Source organism: Castor canadensis, chromosome 6, assembly GCF_047511655.1.
Source record: "Castor canadensis chromosome 6, mCasCan1.hap1v2, whole genome shotgun sequence".
In the NCBI taxonomy this organism is placed as follows: domain Eukaryota; kingdom Metazoa; phylum Chordata; class Mammalia; order Rodentia; family Castoridae; genus Castor; species Castor canadensis.
In genome coordinates, this window is record NC_133391.1 from 146,359,968 (window position 1) to 146,380,806 (window position 20,839).

At 35.3% G+C, this 20,839-nt stretch overlaps 1 protein-coding gene across 2 annotated transcripts in view; it reads right to left on the minus strand.

Moving 5' to 3' along the window:
- The window catches only part of Spef2 (sperm flagellar 2), a 206,568-nt gene that overhangs the window by 134,140 nt on the left and 51,589 nt on the right, over positions 1-20,839 (minus strand). For both annotated transcript variants that reach the window (XM_074077627.1, XM_074077626.1), the window contains 2 exons: positions 20,641-20,828; positions 11,976-12,144 (listed from right to left, as the gene is read on the minus strand). In XM_074077627.1, coding sequence (XP_073933728.1) covers positions 11,976-12,144; positions 20,641-20,828 — 357 coding nt within the window. The remainder of the gene's footprint in view (positions 1-11,975; positions 12,145-20,640; positions 20,829-20,839) is intronic.

Here is a 20,839-nt window from a genome sequence, read left to right on the forward strand (position 1 = left end):
TTCTTTGTGAATTATTTCCCGTATTATTGCATTTCATCTTATTGCTATTTATCTTATTTTTTTCTATTTCCAATTTTAATAACTATTGGCTGTGACCCATAAGTTAATTTCATAATTTGGATGAGGCAAACTCTTTCAACAATAAATAACCAAATAGGATAAGTATAATTATTAAAATGCAATAAAAATTCAAGCTCATTGGAAAAACAAAGTAATCATTAAGTTGTACCTAAGCAAAAAGAATTAGTGAGTGGGAGATGAAGTTATTTGTTAACTCAAGCCAAAATATTTTGGGCAGAAAATAATATCTTAACCAGGCGCAACTCAATTGCCAATTTATAATATTCTACTTCATTGAGCAATCTACATAGTTCATCTTAAAGATTTTTAGGCATTACACTGATACATTCGAAAGTTACTGAATAGTCCCTTCATGAGAGAGGTGAGTCTTACTAAGGACACCAAAGCTCTCTGAGCTTTGTTTGCCTTACATGCTTGAAATTAAATGAAGAAAATATAAAGTCAGGTGAGGATAAACTCAATTTATAAGGGTAGGTTAATTTTGAGTTAATAACTTTACATCAACTGATATTTACACATACTTTAAAAATCAACTTACTCTTATCCTTTTCAAGTTGTCCCATAACCTCTCATTATTTTCCACATTAGCACCATTTCCAGACTGGTTTTTTCTGTCATCCTCACTACACTGTAAGCACTAGGAGGGAGAGATCTCCCTTAAAGTTGTAATAACCAACTTTATATCCCCAATACCTAGAGCACTGCTGGCACAAATAGGCACTCAATAACAGTTATTGATTGAAAAAGTCAATTAATAGTATATAGGTTAAATACATATGAGTTAAATAAAGACAGTGAATACATAAGCAAAATTTTAGTGATTTTGATGAAGTGCAAGGATGACTTAATTCTCCAAATAAGATAGACATACACAATTGAACCTCCAAACTAGGAGCAAAAGCAGTGTCAAAAGGATGTGTCATCCTCATAAACAGTAACTAACAAGACTCTATACACAATGTCTGGAATTACAGGAAAAATCCTTAGGAGGAACACACTGTAAGATTATTGTGATCTACTTTTTTTGTTGTTTTTTTGGCAGCACAGTTTAAACTAAAGGCCTTGAACTTGCAAGACAGTTACTTTACTACTTGAGCCACATCATCAGCCCTTTTTCACTTTATTTTTCAAAGAGGATCTTTCACATTTTTGCCCATGGCTGGCTCAGACTGTAAGGCAGTTCTCCTATCTACAACCTCCACGCAGTTGAGATTACATAGCTGGGATTACACCATGCCCAATTTATTGGTGGTATCTCACTAACTTTTTGCCTGGGTTGGCCTCAAATCATGACCCATCTGATATCCACCTCCGGAGTAGCTGGGATTAGAGATATGAGCCACTGCACCTGGCACAGACTACATGATTTTTTTTCTTTATTGTTGTGCTGGGTGGGTATACATTGTGGCATTTACTAAAGTTCCTACTGTGTATCAAATATATCATACTTAAATTCACCCCCTCCACTGCTCTCCTTTATCTTCCCTTTCCCCTACTCCTGGAAAAGTTTCAACAGGTATTATTTTTGCATTTATATATATGTGTACACATTTTTTATACTGTATTCACCCTCCTAACCCTTTTCCCCTTCACCTCCCCCATCCCACTGGCACCAGTCCCCCCTCCCCTGTCGTCCCCCACAGGACCTGTTTCACCTTCCTGTTCTCTGATTTTGTAGAAGAAAAAAAGAGAAAAAGAAAAAAATGACATTTTTTCTCATTTGAGATAAAAGTAGCTACACAGGGAGTTTCTTTGTGATATTTCCATGTACATAGGTATAATAATCCCAATTGGTTCATCTTCTCTAATTTTCTTCATTCTATCTTAGTCACTTTCTAATGGTGGTTTCAGCAAGTTTAAGATTTTTATATTCATTCTTGTATAGAGAGTATATCAACCATATTCAACTTCTTTGTTTCCTTCCTTTATCCTCCCTCTCTCATTTGTGACCTCCCCTTAGTGTGACCAGTGTTTCAAAATATTGCTGTGCTTGTATTAGGTCTAATGCTAAATTGTACTCTAAATGCATTAGGTACAATTAGGTTTGTATGCCACATATGAGAGAGAACATGCAGCTTTTGGCCTTCTGAGCCTACAGACTGTATGATGTTAAGATAGCATCTTCATTAAATTAAGGAATCCTTTTTAATGTCAGAAAAACTACCTAATATAAAAAGTAACGAGAAACATATATCCATATATACGTATATATAAATGTCACATTTTAAGAAACTATGCTAGAGACTTAAGAAACATCATAATGCCATTTTCAAGTATAAAAGGAATACGATATATTAGTTTTCTGAAGCTTATCTCAGTAGAGTCTTAATTTTTAACATTGGTCTAAAATGATAAAGAGCTGGAAAGTTTTGAAAATCCAAGCACTTGCATTGAGAGGGTAAGAACAGCTTCTATGAATGGGTAGGTAATTTCTGTTCTGTGGAAGAAATTCTTTGTGATCTGCTAAATTTCATATCCTAACTGAATATTTTCCTTAAGTCTCCTTGTCTAGGATGACCCAATGTGTACCAGATGAACTGGCAGATAATACAAGTCGGCAGCGGACATTCCATCTGTCTATGGCAGTTGCCCAGGACCTCCTCACTTTGCTTCCAAGCATTGGAGCCCTGTTCTGTTCCCTTTCTGACGGCTCCTAACCTGCCAGCTTTGCTTGTTTCCAGCCTGGTTGGCATGCTCAAAGGACTTGGCTCCATTCCATCTCTGCCTCTTCCTGGTTTTGGTCACTTCAGAGAAACTATTTTGACTATCTTGATTCCAGCTCTAAGAATTCAACTCCTGGCACTAGATCTCCTGGCTGGCTTTCTGGCATGGTCCAACCTGGTCTTTTACCAAAGGAAATCAAATATTATAGAAGCATACCTATCGCTGTGGCAACATGGAAAGTTTTGTGGCAATATTTCAGTTACTATGCTTGGGAAATGTGGCACTCAGAAAAAAGTTGTACTCCACAGGGAAGAAATAAGGTAAGACTTTGCAGCTTTTAATGCCTCTCTTTTCTTTGTTGTCTCTTCCCAGGTTTTTTATCCTTCAACTACTCCAAACTCCCAAGGGAATCTGGAGGAACTGCCTGAATTTAAAAATTCATGACAATTACCCAGGATTCTCAGAGGAAGTAAAAGGGTGGCTATATATCTTTCCTGACTGCCAATTCTGCTTGTGTAATCTGATTGCCCCACAGGGTTTCTTGAACCCTTGTAGGACCTGTTTGGTAGCCAGTTTTCAATGGAAAAGATGGATGCTACTTGTCCTGTTTTTGACAAGGCAGAAGAAAGGAGAGGGTGATTAGTTGAGGTGTAACTGAATTCAGAATTCTCATCCAAGAGCTATTACATAATGGGCTTTGTGTCAAGGCCTAGTTTCAAAACAACTTTAAAAGATGATTTACCCTGTTGAGTGAGCCTGGCAGTCTTGCTAAGTCACTTGACTTTTAGTTAGGTATAAGTATGGATAGCTACCTGACCATATCTTTCAGCCACACAATCTTGCCATCAGATTTCAAAGAGCCAGGGGGTCAGGATGTCTACTTCTTGTTGACATTGGCAGAGTAGGTATATCTCCAGAGAGGAGGTCATATCTATTGCCCAAAAATAAAAACATAGCCCATGGTAATGAGGGGGAGGCATAAGTTGGCTCTATTTTACTTACCCTCTGGAGCCCCAGGCTCTGTTGGAGAGGGTTCTGGCTAGAAATGAAATTATGAGTAGTCAATGTCTTGCCTATTGATCCACCCTGTGGAAACCAAGCTGTATCATGTTCCAAAGTTACTCCATATTGTGTAGAACAGTAACTTTCAGGCTGTACCTTGCCCCAAGTGACTCCACTTTCTAAAATGGTAGTTTGTTTTATTTTAAGTGCAAATGATGGGACAGAATAGCTCTACATCTTTTTGCAAATAAACAACCACCATCTATGCACAATGATAAATTATTTATGGAGATAAAAGTTACTACCTATGAACTTATCAAATTAAATCAGGAACACATGAGGACACATGGACATATTAAACCCATATAAGAAAATCAGGCTCATTGAGCTTATTGAACATAACAGACAAATGAATGATGTATCACCCTCACCTGGATCACAAAAAAGGAAGGCCATCTAACACTAGGGTATGGCATTATCCACCAACCCATCATCAGACCATTTGGTATACATTTCATAGATTGACAGTCTACCAACTCCTGACTCTGTCCCCAGGGCTTCCTTTCAGCACCACCCCCCTGCTTTATGTGACCCATTCAAATTGCAGAATTGTCACTCATATAGACACAGTAAGCCTGGAACCAGCTCTGTACCTTGAACCTGCAGTGGGCCTTGAACCAGCTCTGTGCTTATCTTATCTAACCACCTACAGTGGCTCTCTTTTCATCTGTATCAGATTTCTGTGCTTGCCTTCATCAATGTTCCTTTGAACCCTACACTACTTTAACCCTTTCTTAACCATTCTGTAACCTATATATCATTGTTAAGGGTAATGTCTGGTATAAAAATTAATATTAGTAATTAAGATTGGAATAAAAGAACCTATTTGCCAATGGCTCACAGCTGTCAAGTGACATCAGCAGTACTTGGCAAACTGAATGGCAATGAAATTGACAATTGAAATTCACAATTGACATTTTGAACTTCTTGCTATTCGATAAATTCTGACATTGTGGAAAGACAAAAGCATGCTTGCCTATGTTTCTAACATAGTTCATCCACGACATACCCCATGGTTAATTCTGGATCATCAGAAAATTTAAAGATATTGTCTTGATCTAATATGACTATTGATTAGTAACCCAATCACTTTAGTCCCAATAGTATTCTTTAATCTGTCATGATCTAACCATATGGAAACACCCATATTTAATTCTAATCCATCACAAAAGAAGATTCAAGGCTACAGACTCTATCTACTATATGCTTATTTTAATTGGCCATAAACAATTACCGATCATGTGACAAAGATCACTGTCAAGGCCTATGGACTCACACCTGAGGGAGTCCAGCACCCCATTATGCAACTCAGTCATTGTAGTTTATAACTTTAGAGGTTCAGAAAGCTTAACACTGTGAGCAGTGACAGGATCCCTCTTCTGAAACTTTGATAAAAAACTTAGTTGTATATCAGGCAAGCAGAATCACTGAGCTAACTACAAGTCTGATTACAAGGGGTAACTGAAACTGAGGTACTGAGAATGTCCTCTATTGAAAACAACATTTCAGGGCTGCAGAAATTCAGTGAGAAATAAGCTTCTGCCTATTTGCTGAGTATAAGCTTCTGCCTAATACTCTGATTCCGTATGTGTTCAAAGTGACTCACTTAGACCAGTGGAGAGTAGTTTAGTCACCCAAAAATGACAGGTTTCTACTACTGGTTCCATTCTCTGCTCTGATAAGTCACGCTGGCCCTTCCAGCACATTAAATACAGCATAATGTGAATTACAGCAGTCCAGTGCTTTCCAAAATACAATAGCCTAGGTTTACAAAAGAAAGAAAGAGAGAAAAAACCTTTAACTCTGCTGCATTTCCCCTGACCCACAAATGCCTTGGGATAGCAGCACACTGGATCTCATATTAGATCTCTCCCTTGCTGGAGTCATCAAACAATTAAGGCAATGGTGGCTGTCTTTATGAACTAACTGTTCAAACTATGCATTATTCATCATGGAGGTGATGGCCTACCTCAAGATCACTTCTAATTTGATGGTCTTTCTGCTCAAAAAAAAGAGGGAACTTTTGCAGCAGTTTTACCCTCTAAATTCACCTATCCTCAGTTATTGCCCAGCCAGAAATAATCACACAGAGAGACATAGTTAGGATTTCTCTGCTGTCACAAACTATGTAGACACTATAATTTGATCTACCTGTCATTCTCTTTTTTTCTTCTTTTATTTTTGTGGTACTAGGGATCAAGTATAGGGCCTTACATGTGTAAACAAGCTCCCTACAACTGAGCTACATCCCCAGCCTGATCCAAATATCTTAAAACTGAAAAATTCACACAGAATTTTCTACACAGAATACTTTCTTGCATAATAATGACAACTATCACCTCTATAGTTCTTATTCATTGCACTGACTAATGTCTCAAAGAGTAGCATAACTTCATTCTATCAAAGAATTTGGCTGATAGGCCCTGGGCACTGGATAGTAATCATGGAAGTTTCTGGTTTTCAGCTCAACACATCTTCTCCACAGCAAAATTCAAAGAATTTTCTAGATTTACTGAAGTTTCTTGAGATTATCAGTCTTATTGTCTTCTTGTTATATTTATCTTCTAAGACAAGATTGCAAAGTTTATAGCCATGTATCTTTCTCTACAATAATAAGTAGAAATTTTGAGTGATTGATTGAAGAGAAAGTGAACTTAATGCCAAAGTAGGCAGAAGACAAACCACAAAAAACAATGGTAGGAAGCTTAGAAAAGCCCTGACCATCCCCTGTCTTGCCTGGCTCCTGATAGAATATAGTCTGACAGAAGGTTATTCTTCCTATCAATATGATCAATAGCAAATATGAGTGGTGGGCACTCATTCTAATATTATTTATACCACTCATCCAGGACTCCTTTATTTGGCTCTGGCCATCTTACCTCCCATTTCATTCTACTTCTATCCAAGTGTTTATTCTTTGGTCTCATAAACTATTTATCAATTCTGGCTCCATGTTTTGAACTTGATGTCTTAATTCAACTTTTCCTATCATGGCTGTCTAATGAACTTAACTCGTTTCAAATTCTAGAAGCCGAATAACCTTCCCATGACTTTATCTCCCCTTCTACTTTCTCTATTCCACAACACAAGTCTCAGATCTCTAGCAAAGCTAGCCCTCTGAATTCCTTAGCCTACAGCAGCTATGGTGCTGGGATAGCTATAATTGCCTTTCAAAACTAATACCCTGATATTCTGCTCTGTAAGTTAGAATTACTATCCTTATTTCCACAGGTGAGTATTCTAGGAGATATTGGAGACCCAGCCAAGATATAATGAGGATTAGGCCAAAAAAGCTAGTCAGGTAGCTTTACTATTACTGAAAAAACTTAGAGGTAAAACTCTAAGCAAATGGAGAGGAAAAACTGCAGCTATGAAATGTGTAATCTTCAACACAAAAATACAATGATAGTGGGAATATTCCTTTCAGCATCAAACTTCATTCCCAGTTCCCTTCTATTTTGGAGACTGATCATGATTCATGTTACTATTTTAGGAAATGTTTGTACTTCATCATGTGCTGATACCATAATCCAAAGGAGTGATAATGTGACATTAAGTAAAGTGACAGGCAGAGTTTTCATAGTACAATGGCCTCAGCGGACAACTTAACTCTACTCTTTAAGCAACTACTTACTAAGGCTGCCTAAAAGTGAGCTGTATTCCTGCCTATTCAAAAACAGAAAACATTACGTCTTCCAGAGCCCTGCAGAATTCCACAAAAAATTCACTACACTTACATGTAAGATTAATAATTAAAATGGTCAAAAGACAAGGTTAAGACCACTTTCCTAACAGAGGATTTAAAAAGGCCATGAAACAAGCAATTTCATTTTGATTAGTACATTTCTACTTTGAGACATTTTGTAAGCACCCTAAATAAATATGAATATTATGGGCTGAGGGTTAGTGTCCTCCTCCCCAAACACATATGTGAATATGTGATAGAATTTGGAACTTGGCCTTTAGGAGGCAATTGGGTTTAGAGGAGGTCATGAAGGTAGAACCCCACAGTGAGATAAGTGTCTTCATGAGAAAGACCAGAGTTCCCTTGCTCTTAATCTTGTGATGACACAGCAGGAAATTAGCCAGCTGAAATCCAAGAAAACAGCTCTCCTTTTAGATCCCTATTGGTTAATCCCTATACATTGGACTTCCCAGCCTCTAGAATTGTGAAAAATAAATATCTTCTATCTAAGCCACCAAGTCTACAGATTTTTTTATTATGGCACCCTGGCCTAATATAATTTTAAATGATAAAAATAGACCTATTGCATGCCATTAAAACCCTCATTTATTAAAACCTTTTTCTGTGCTTGATCAAGCTATCTAGCAATGTCACATGAGTAGTACAGACTTCAAGTTGACATTCTGCTTATAAAGAAATAGAACAAATAATAAACTATAAAGGCTAGTCACTGAGAAGTCAGGAACAAGGTGAAAACTATATTGGAGAAGAGAATTACTATCAGAAATTGGGTCTATAAAGTCACTGATCAACACCAGGATTAGAGAATAAGAACCAGATGGTCAAGATTGTGTCTAGAGTCTTTGGCCGAAACAAATTAGATGAGACTTCTTAGGAGAACAAGCAATTCTATGACCCATTTAGTCCCACATTCCTATTCAGTGGAAAACAGCCTGGTGATAATGCCATTGTATACAAAAATTGGAAGATAGGCATGTATGTTGCTGTAGTGACAGGAGTATGGACATTAAACATAACACATGAACACAACTTAAAATGTAATTAGAAAATCATAAGCAACCAACTAGCGTAAAAACTGAACATGAACTTAAACAGCAATTTTCAGTAAAAGTAAAAACAGCAGCAATTAATGATCATTACCAAGCAGCTGAAATAACACGGATGATGTGCTAGGAACAAAACATCCTTTTAAATTGTAAGAATTTCAACTACAACTTGGCTGTGGCATACACAGTAGAGTTTTGCAGAGACTTAGAAAAGCCTGGGTCTTTAGGACATGACAGCTGTGAACTTATTTTAATTTGTTAATACCAAATTTTTGTACATCTATCCTTCATTATAAAAGGAGGATTGCTTCCAGAACACCCATCCTCGTGTATGCCTAAGTGTATAGTGCTTAAGTATTTTATAGAAAATTATGTAATATTTGTGCATTTAACCTAAGCAATTCTCATATATACTTTAAATCATCTCTAGATCACTTAGGATAATACCTTATATAATGTAAGTGCTATGTTGTTATACTATGTTGTTTAGGAAATAATGACAAGAAAAAAGGTCTGTACATGTTTAGTACCGATGAAATTTATCATCAAATATTTTTGATATGTGATAGGTTGGATCTCTGGCTGTGGAATCTCTAGATTCATTCTTAAGTTCATTCAGTAAGTAACTTCTAGGAAGCAACTTACCTAAAACCAAAATGCTATGGAAGAGGACTCATTTGCCAGTGAGAATCAGAGAACCGACTTCTTATTGGGACTAGGGGAGTTAAGGTTCACAGAGATATTGCTCCTTCTTAGGGGAGAGAAATCTTTCTAAGAACACTATTCCCTGGCTAGAGTTTCCTTATCTGTAGCCATTCTATAAATGGAGTATGATAATTTAAGCAATAATGTTAAGAAATAGGAGTGAAATTTTTAGTGGCTAAATATAATATGCACATAAACAAAAGTCTCCTTTATGCCAATTTCTGGGCATAATATTAAGAAATTTTATGTGTGATAGCTTACTCTTGCAGTGCAAGCACTTTTAAAAGCAAGGCTCAAAACTGGGAGGTATCAGTTCTTTATGGTGGGTACAGCTATCTATAAAGTAAGTTAAGAATACAAACTATTTGAAGATTAATTACTAAGTTATACATTTACTTGTAGCAATAAAAATCCAAATTTGCAACAATAAATATGGATAACTGTTTTCATTAGCTAAGCCAGGCTGCATTGCCCTTCTGTCTCTCATCATAGACTGTTTAAGGCAGATAATATATTTTATAAGTTGAAACATATTTTTTATTTGTATGTAGGAATACATACAAATGTTCTTGAAGAGATAAAAGCTTCAAAAATAGAGTTGATAATGAAATAAGTTACAGGATATATGAAAGTCTGTATAGGGCATATTTCTCCACTATGTAGTTAAAAGGATAAAGTTATGTAAACACATATCAGAAGCCAGCTAATTCTCATTTCTAGAAAAACAGCAAAGGCACTACACAAGATAAAACTACATTGCCAGACATTCACAAACTCCTAACAAAAGTTTACAATTTCCTGCAAAAGAAACATACCAGCTGCTTCAGGATGTGGGTACGACAAGCATGTTCCTGTGGTAACCATTTCCCAAACAAGAAAAGAAGTTAGACAGACAAATCTTTGACAAGTTGTAGCCTACTGGGTCTCCTGATTTGTGAGAACAACAAAACAGAGTAAATTAAACTGCTTAAGAAATAACTGAGAGGGTGAATATGATCAATGTACTTTATAAATATGCATGAAAATAGAACAATAAACCCACTGAATTTTTTTTAAAAGGGGAAAGGGGCTTAGGGAGAATGATGGAGGGGCTGAATCTAACCAAGGTGTAAGCATATATGGAAATTTCACGCTGAAACCCTCCTGTACAATTAATAAAGGCTAATGAAAATATTAAACAAAAACCAAGAAATGACTGTGAAACAAATATTCTGTACATCAGAAAAATCTGTCAAATAAGAATTTTATCTTGTCAATTAAAATGACTTCTTAGTTTACAATGGAAAGGAATGTCTTAACATAACTTGATATTATCAAAACCTTTTATTATGTGGTAATTTACTTTAGGTTGACATATTAGATACAGAATATTCTACAGCCAAACCAAATCAAATCCATAAGTAAATGACAGTGCTAAGTAAATGATAGTTCTCTTAGTGATATAGACATAATCCGTGCAATTAAAATATGGTGTGCTTTTAGTTTCTCATAACCTCGTATTCTTTCCTTAACTTTTTAACCACAACCATATCTTCCTTTAATAGCTACTTATTAGTGATATTTTATACTTTTCCCTATATACTGCCATTAATTCATTGTATTCATTCATTATTACAACAACATTTATTGAGTATATGCTAATTATCAGTAACTGATTGGAATTATTTTTCACTGCTTTTCCTTATTGCATTTGTTACCCTTGTGGAACTTATTCAGTGGTATTTCTAAACACGTGCCTTATTTTTCATTATGTGCCTTTTGACCTACTCATAACTTATATCCAAGGGCTGTAATGTTTGCATTTTTACTTCTAAGGGTGAGGTGGAGTGGGATAGGGACGGCTGAGTGTTGATAATAATAGGCATTCCTTTTGTAACAACAAAAATAGATATGTATTTTATTATTCTCATGTCATGAATGTGGAAACTGAATCACTTAGTAATCCAAGGGATTAGTCACCTACGGTGTACAGTTAGTATTGGCAGTGCCAACAATGGAGCTCTGGTCTAATCCCAAAGCCTACTTGACAGTTTTCCCAAAAGTACACCTGGCATTTACATCTCCTTAGACTTTCATCATTTCTTTGTGCTGGAACTCCCCAAACTCCTCTCTTTAGTTTTTTACAAAATACACAGTAAATTATTTTAAACTATAGTTACCACGTGTGTTATATAGTGCATCAAATTATCATACTGCACCCCATAAATATGTACAATTATTAAAATAAAAAATTTTGAATGAAGAGACATATGAAAAGCACAGTTGATGTCCAATACTTTTCAGTCTTTGAATAAAATATTGTGTAAATTTATGCTACTCATAAAACCTTAACCTTCTTCTCCTCCATTTCGCCCACAAAAACAATACACTATTGAGGTAGACTACCAAAAACCTCATTTAGCAGTTTTTGAAGAAAGGTGGACAGCACATACAAAGAAAAATGCTAATAAGGCATTTAAAAAATTCTGATATCTGCCCAAGGTATTTTGTTTAATAATTTTCAGACTGTGTTCTATTATTACTGGGAAAACCAGATAACAGATTATGAATACTTAACACATCTAAAAAATAGTGCTATAAAATACATTAATATAAGAGACAATGTAAACATAAGACTCTATTATTATTAATAAGAGTTAAATAAAACAAATTAATGTTAAGGAAAATTTATTATAGCATTTTCTCTTTAATTATTCCATATCAGTATATACCTTATATTCTTCATAATCATTTTTATCTAGCAAATCCCTTTTCTCCAGTTCTACAAGTTGTTCTGCAGAAGACTTAGCAATTTCATGTTTGCTAGTGGCTTGTTCATATATGGGTTTTCCATGAAAAAACAGTTCCTTCCAATCATTCATCAACTTGTATGGAATCATGCTGTTACAAAAAATAAGGAAGAGATGAATCAATGGTTAGTCAAATATACACCTCAAGACTTGGTCTTTTTATTGCATTTATGTAATTGACTTGCTTTCATCAGACAAACAGAAATGATTATTTAGAAAGAGTTTTAAAGGTTACTGTATGTACAAAGACAATAAACAAACATGCACAAGGTTTTTCTTTTATAATTATATACAAATATGTAAACCAACTGTTATCTTAGAGGACTCTTTAGAGCATTTAAATTGTGTTCTAAGGTAATTTGCTCTCAAAGCTTGAATTAAAAACCCAAGTTTTCTGATCATGCTCATTAGTTTTAGATATATTGTCCTACTACAGGACCATCAATAAGGAAGTTTGAAGAACTGGTGGTGTGAAGGAAGTAACATTCATTCATTCAAGCCTATAAATTCCAGGCATTTCACCAGCTATTAGGGATGTAATACCAACTTGAATGGTTAGTCTCAGACTGCACCCTCTGGGGATAATGGAAAAATATGCATAAATAAATATGTTTTTTGAATGAGAATTATGCAATGGGAAAATATGAGTATGATTTGACTTGCTCAAGGAAAGTATCTTTGAAGAAACGATTGCTAAACTGAGCCCTAAAGAATGCCTAGGAGGCAGCCAGCACAGTGACAGAAAACAATTCCAAGAACAAAACATGTGAGAGAAAGAACCTGATGTGATTTAGACAAATGTCTTCAGAAACAGTTCATATACAACTTGAAATTACAACTTAAGTAGTATTTCATCCTGAAACAGGCTACATGTATGGACCTTGAAGAGATTATGCTAAATGAATAACCCAGACATAAAAGGACAAATGTTGTAAAATCCCACTTTAAATGAGGCACCTAGAAAAGACAAAATCATGGACAATAGATACCCTTAGGCACTGGGAGGAGAGAATATGGGGAGTGATTACTTAATGGTACAGACCTAATGAACTTGCCTGTCTAAAGGGCTGTATGTCAGGCTCTAAGCACTATCTGCTCTTATAGCCAGGAGACTCATTTCCCTTCTTTCTTTCTCCATCATTTATCAGGGCTTTACAACTAAAATTACCTGTGTTCCTCTTTATCACCGTTTAATATTCTATTTCAATAGTAATTCTACTATGAAATCTGTAGTGGTCTCTGGCTTTGTGACTGCAATCCATTAAAGTTCAGATGTTTTGAAAAAAATTAGAAGAATAAAAAAATAACTATTTGAACTTTACTGTAAAATTCTTCTCATATGTAAGGATGTGAGAATAAAAACAGATAAAATGACAAAAGCAGGGATACTTCTAAAACAGCTTCTCTATCTTAGAGAATATTGGCTTCCTTCTTCTTTCCGAGACTTCTTTTCCTCAACTTTCTGTGTTCACTGTTCCCTTTCTGATCTGCTGAGAGTCCTGAGTAAGAAAACCACCTGCAATAGTTTCTGGGGCCTGAATACTGTCCTTTATTGTTAGCTGAAATTTCTAAGATTCATGCACATATTTGGCTAGCTGTTCCATCTTTTCCAATGATCCAGATTCCATTAGCTCACTTCAGATCAGCCTGGCCTGGTGAAGCAATCGTTAATTCAAAATAAAGTAAGGAATAAATGCCATTCAATTGAACAAAGGGCTCTTTAACAGTAGTATTAATGTCTTTCCACTTCAGAATGAGCTTTTGACTTTAAATGCTGGGCCTGAAACAAGTAGTCTCTGAATCACTTATGATCCTTGTGTGTTATTCTATTGTTATTTTAAAACTTTGATTTTTAAAATTAAACATTTTTGGTAATTGTAGATATACACGAACTTGTACAAAATAACACACAGACATATATCCTTTACCCAATGTCCTCTAATCATAATATTTTTTAAAACTAGAGTTTGGTATGGCAATCAGGATTTGAATTGACACACTTACAATAAAGACTATTTCCATCATCACAGAATCCTTCATGCTGCCCTTTTATAGCCATAGGCACTTCATTCTTTCCTTAACCCCCTTCCTTAGTCCCTGGCAATTGCTTTTTGGTTCATAGCTTCTATAGTTGTGTCACTTCTATCTTGGTGTGGTGGTGCATTTGGGAGGCTGAGGCAGGAGGATCTTGAGTTGCATGTCAGTCTGAGGTACATAGCAATACCTTGTCTCAAATAAAAGAATGTTACATAAATGGAAACTTAACACCTATGTAAACTTTTAGGGCTGCCCCCCCACACCCTAATTATATTGTGATTCATTCAGATTGTGGCATGCATCAATAGTTTATTCTATTTATTGCTCATTAATATTACCTGGTATGGATGTGCCACAGTTCAACTATCATCTGTTGAAGAACACCTGGATGGACAGTTATCATTACAATAACACTTCCATAAACCATCCAGATACAGCTTTTCTGTGAACATAAAATGCCCACATGTGTCATATGGAAGTTGCACATTAACTTTTTGAGAAATTGCCAGTGTTTTCTAGAGGTACTGGATGAGTTTATATTCTCAGCAGCAATGAATGAGTAAATTTTCTCTCCATACTTGTCAGCATTTGGTGTTAATATTCCTCTGTGTGGACAATCTTATAGGCGTGAAGTGATAATCTCACCGTGGTTTCTATTTGAGTTTCTCCAGCGGATAAGAACACTGATTTTCTTTTCATGTGTATATTTGCCAGTTGTATTTCCCTTTCAGTGAAATATCTTTTCATATTTTGGCCCATTTTCTAATTGGATTGCTTATTTTATTTGCTGTTAAATTTTGAGAATATGTATTCTAGATAATACTCCTCTGGTGGCTCTGTGGTTTCTAAATCTTTTCTCCTAGTCTGTATGACTTTCTATCTTTTGCAAAGCAAAAGGTTAAAATATCTTAGCAGTTAGATTTATCAACTTTTATTTTCTGCAGAGCAAAAGTTTTTAATTTTAATGAAGCTCAATTTGCCAAATTTTCCTTTTATGGATCATGTTTTTGGTGTCAAGTCTAAGAACTCTTTGCCCAACAGTTATAAAAACACCAAATTTTCTGCTAGTTAGAAAAAACTCTAGTTTTATGCTTTACATTTAGGCCTCGTATCCATTTTAAGTTAGTTTTTATATGATATGTGAGTAGATCAAGATTTACTTAAATTTGTTTGATTTTTACCTATGCATATCTAATCAAATTGCTTTTTTTAACCTTTGTCAAAAATCAGGTGATAACATTTAAAGTTATTTTTATGGGAATCTACTTCAGATTCTCTATCTAGTCTGCTGATCTAGGTGTCTGTCTATCCTCCTTCCAACACCACATACTTCATGACTGTACTTACATAATAAATCATAAGGTTAGGCAGACAAATTCCTCCCAATATATTCTTCTTTTCACAATTGTTTTAGCCAGAGTAGTTACTTTGCTTTTCATGTCAATGATAGAATAGTCTTGTTTATATCTACAAAAAACTCTTGCTTTTGAAAGGAATGATTAAACAACTGTAACAAATTGGAGAGAATTTATTATGTGGAGTAACATTTTGTTGAACTCTATTTGCTAATTTTTCATTAATGATTTTACATCTATAGTCATAAATAATAATACAAGTCTCTGGTTTTCTTCTTGCTTCTGTTTTTTGTTTGGCTTTGCTGTCAGGGGTAGGCTGTTTCATAAAAGGAATTGAGGGAGTATTCCTTCCTTTGTTTTCTGGATGATATTGAATAGAATTGGTGTCTTTAAATGTTTAGAATTCTCTAGTGAACCCACCTGGGCAGTTTGTGATTTGAGGAATTGTATCATTTCTTCAAAGATGACACATTTATATGTGCTCAGTTATTCATAATATCTCCTTATCCTTTTAGTGCCTAAAGGATCTAATGTGGTATCTTCTGCTTTATTCCTGATATTAATAATTCATGTCATCTCTTTTAATTTCTTCATTTGTCTTGCTAGAGATTTGCCAATGTACAAAACTTTTAAAAGAGTTAGTTCTTTGTTTCTGTCAGGTTCTCTATTGTTTAATATATTTGATTTTGTTTTGGCAGCATTAAGTTTGAACTCAGAGCCCTGAGCTTGCTAGGCAAGCACTGTATCACTTCCACACTGCTGACCCTTTCTACTGTTTTTGTTTACCTGTTTATTTTCAATTTATTTCTGTTTTTTATTATTTAATTACTTTCTTCTTGCTTTGGATTTCTTTTTCTCTTCTTCTAGATTCTTGAGGTGAGAGCTTAGATTACTGATTTGAACCGTTCCTTCTTCTAACATTTAAAGTTACAAATTTCTGCCAGCATGGTTTCTGCTGCGTCCCACAAGTTTTGATATATTGTTTTGTTATTTTCATTCATTCAAATGCACTTTTAATTTCTCTTGAGACTTCCTCTTTGGTCCAAGGATTATTTAGAAGTGTGTTGCTGAGTTTCCTCATGTTTGGGATTTTCCTTCCTATCTTGTTATTGATTTCTGTTTTGATTCCACTGTGGTCAAAGAACACAATTCTGTGTGATATGAGTTCTTGTAAATATGTTGGGGTTTTTTTCCCCTATGGCTTAGGATATATATGGTCTACCTTGTAATAGGTTCTGTGGGACTTGAAAAGAATGGATATTTTTTATGCTGTTGGGTGAAATGTATTATAATATTGATTAGACCTGATTGACTGGTGGTATTCATTTCTTCTGTATCCTTACTGGTGTGTCTAGTAGTCTATCAATTGTTGAAGTCTCCAGCAATGATTGTGGGTATCTCTACTTATATTCAGTTGTATCAGTTTTTGCTTCATGTAGTTTACAGTTCTGTTGTTTGGCAAATGCACAATCAAGATTGTTATGTATTCTTGGTGCATTGACCCTTTTATATCACCTAATGTCCCTCTCTGTCTTTGTGATATATATTTTTTTGCTCTGAGGATTACTTTATTTGATGCTAATATAATAATGCCTCCTTACTTTTGATTAATGTTTGCATGGGATGATTTTTCCATTTTTTTACCCTCTACCTGCCCATATAATAAAATTTGCTATGGGTTTTTTGTAGATAGCACATAGTTGGTCATGTTTTTATGTCTATTTTTCCAATATCCATATTTTAATTGGTTTTGTTTTCTGATTCCTTTTCCTGGCTTTCTATTAGCTCAATGACTAATTTTTAGAATTCTATTCTGACCTACCTATAGTATTTTGACAGTATCTCTTTGCATTAGTTGTTAAGTGATTGTGTGAGGCATTATCACATCTATCAGTATCATTATCTTATCAGTCAATTATAGAAGCCTGACCTCCCTGTAAGTCTTTATCTTCATCCACTCACAATATAATTCTTAAATATTTACTCTTCATGCATTTAGAACTGTATCAGACAGTATTATAATTTTTATTGCAGCTGCTAAACTGCCTTTTCAAGGGATAAAGGAAATCCTATTGTATTTACTCATATTTGGATTTACCAAGTCTTTCTTCTGAAATTCTAAGGTTCCTGCTTTTAAAAATGATTTTCTTTCTGTTTAGAAAACATCCTTTAGTCACTCATTTAAGGGTGAGTGTGCTGGCAACAAACAAAATTCCTCTTAAATCATAAAGTGTATTTTTACTGAGTATTTCCAGGACTCTGGGTTGAGAGTTCTTTTTCTTCAGCACTTGAAAAGGACAGTGGCACTTCGTTTTGGTCTCTAGGGTTTCTGGCATTGTAATTACTTTGCCCTTAAAGGTAAGCTATTGTGTTCCTCAGGGTGCTTTCGTGATGTTTTGTTTTACAATTTTCAGAAACTTAATTATGTTGTATATTATATGGATTTCTTTAGGTTTACCATACTTGGGAGTTTGCACAGCTTTTTGAATTTATAACACTGTAGATTTATGTCACTTACCAAGTTCAGAGAAATTTTAGCCATTCTTTCTTTGAACACTTTTCAGCACCACCTTCTTTTTTCTATACCTCTAGGACAGTGGTGACATGGGCTGTAGTATGGATCTTGAATGATACCCAAGTCCCCTTGTTAAAGGTTGGTCACCAGCCTGTGGTGCGATTGGGACATGGAGGAACCTTTCAGAAGTGACAACTATTGAGAAAAAGTTAGGTTCCTGGGGACATGACTTTAAATATTGGGACCTCAAAGACAAGGTCTTTTCTGCCACATTCTTCCACCATGGTGTGTTGCCTTGACACAGGGCCAAAGTCACAGGGCCAAGCAACCATGGACATGGACCTCTGAAACTGTGAGCCAAAATTAAGTTTTCATCTTTATAAAATGGCTTATCCCAAATTGTTGTTACAGTGATGGGAAGATAAGTAACACAATATCAACATGGGTGGCTAGTCCCTAAGGCTCTATTAATTTTTTTTCAGTCTTTGTTCTTACTTTTATTCAGATTGAGCAGTTCCTATTGCTCTATTTTCTAGTTCACAGATTCTTTCCTCTGTTCCCCACATTCTGTTGTTGAGCCCACTGAGCTCTTTAGTTTGATTATCATTTTTTTAGTTACAAAATTTCCATTTGATTCCTCTTTGTATTACAGTTCTTTGCTATTACTAAATTTTTGATAAAATCATGTTTTTTGTTTGTTTCAAGCATGCTTATAATTGAAACATTTTGCCATGGTTACCTTAAAATTTTTATCAGATAATTCTAAGATCTCTGTCATCACACAGCACATTCATTTCTGAGGGCTACTGTAAAAATGTACCATTAATGGCACAAAACAGCAGAAATTGTCTCACATGTTTCCAAAGGCTAGAAGTCTGAAATCAAGAGATTGGCAAGGTCAGATTCCCTTGAGAGTTATAGATAAGTCCTTCCTTGCCTTTCCTAGCTTTTGGTGGTATGCTGGCAACTCTTTGTCTTTGCTGTAATAGAGAGTGTCTCCTCTCTGTGTATCTCTTATAAAGACACCAGTCATACTGAATTGAATTAACAAGTAAAATCTCATCTTAACTAATTATATCTGCCATGACTCTGTTTCCAAATAGGTCCCACTCTGAGGTACTGGGATTAGGACTTCACCATATCTTTTGAAGGAGGATATAGTTTGACCCATATCAGGAACCATACATGCATTGTCCTTTACATTCAGTTTGAGTTCTGGTTCTTGTCATGACAGGTGACTTTTTATTGAATTTAGACATTTTTTTGTAATACATTACAAGACTTTGGGTCTTATATAAACCTTGAGGTTTAGCTGCTTTATTTTTCCTGACAAAGGAAATTGGAGGGACCATCTTGTTACTGACAAGTGTGAAGGAAAGTCCCCAAATCCTCCCTTGACACCCAGAGGCAGGAGACTCTTGTCACTGCTGGGAGGTGGGAATTTTGTCTCTACATGGTCTCCGGTAACACTGGTGGAAGTGGCCTTGTTATCACTGGGGGAGGCAAAAGTTCTCACTGTCCTTTAGATCTCTTCTGACCAGTGGGAAGAGGGGTTCCTATCACTCTCAGGTAAGGGGTGGGAGTCAGTGCTTCCTTCTTAACCTTCTCTGACATCATCCTGGAAGGTACATTGGGGTTCCTTGTTACAGCTTATGAGGCTGGGAGGTGAAGCTTTCTAACTGACCTTTTCTGGCATAAGTGGAAGGGGGCCACCTTTTTGTAGAATTTGGATGTAACAAAGTATTCATCTAGAAGGTATTCATCTTGTTAGCCCGCTCCTTTACTGCATAGTCTGTTCCACTGATATATTTGTTGCCAGAAAATTTAGACCTAACATAAGATATATGAGGCAAAAAGAAAACTCAGGAAATTCACCACTGTGCCTGAGTCATTTTGATTTTAAAATTTCTCAGGTTTTAAATTTGTATTAAACATCACTTTTGAATTCTTTTCACTTGTCTGTATTCTTAATCTTTTTCTCAGTCTCATGTCTTCCTAGCTTTTTTTGATATGTCTTCATCATCAAATTATTTCTTTTGGCAGTTTTTTATATGGCACTGGGCTAGACACATGGCTATAGGAGTGAGACAAGTGGAGAAAACTTCTCACGTCAGGGTGATGGGATGCTTTCCCTCTTCTCTCCTGTTTTCTGACCCTGTGGGCCATCTGGATTTCATTGCTTTCATTGCAAGTTGTATATAATATAATTGTATTTCAATTTATTCCCTATTCTTAACTTTCTATTTTATTAGGATTTTCCTTTGTTACTATGTTGACTTGCTCATTTTTTAATATTTGGAATATTTCCTTACAAATGTGTTGATTCCTTCTAAATACAAGTTGTGATGGAAATAAATAAAAATTAGCAAAATGATATTTAAATAATTCCACACTTCTAGCAAGTTCCAAGTGTTTCAAATAAATTATTATAGTTGCCCTAATAAATTAAAGACAATTTAGATACAATTTTTAAATGGAAAACAATGCATATACCTCAAATAAGGCTGGTTGGCAGGTAAATTAAGTCAGTAATCAAGATCTCTCTCAGTATCCTTTTCAGTTTTCTTTTCATGAAACATTTTTGTCTCTCATTACTTATCAGCCACATCTCTACATTACAACCTTACTTCTCATTGTGTGTAGTGTCTCTACTGAATAAATTACAGAAAGATGCACTTACTTATTTGTCAACATTCGATAGTCTGCCACTTTAGTGGACAAATCAAGTATTTGATCCAAAATTTCTCCACACATATCATAATGCTTTTTATAACGCACTTGAGCCCTTTCCACAGCAATCTTTTCATGAATTTCCTTCTCTCTGAGGATTTGTTCTTCAAAATCAATCTTGGCTTGTTTTGCCAGAGCCTAAGAAGGCA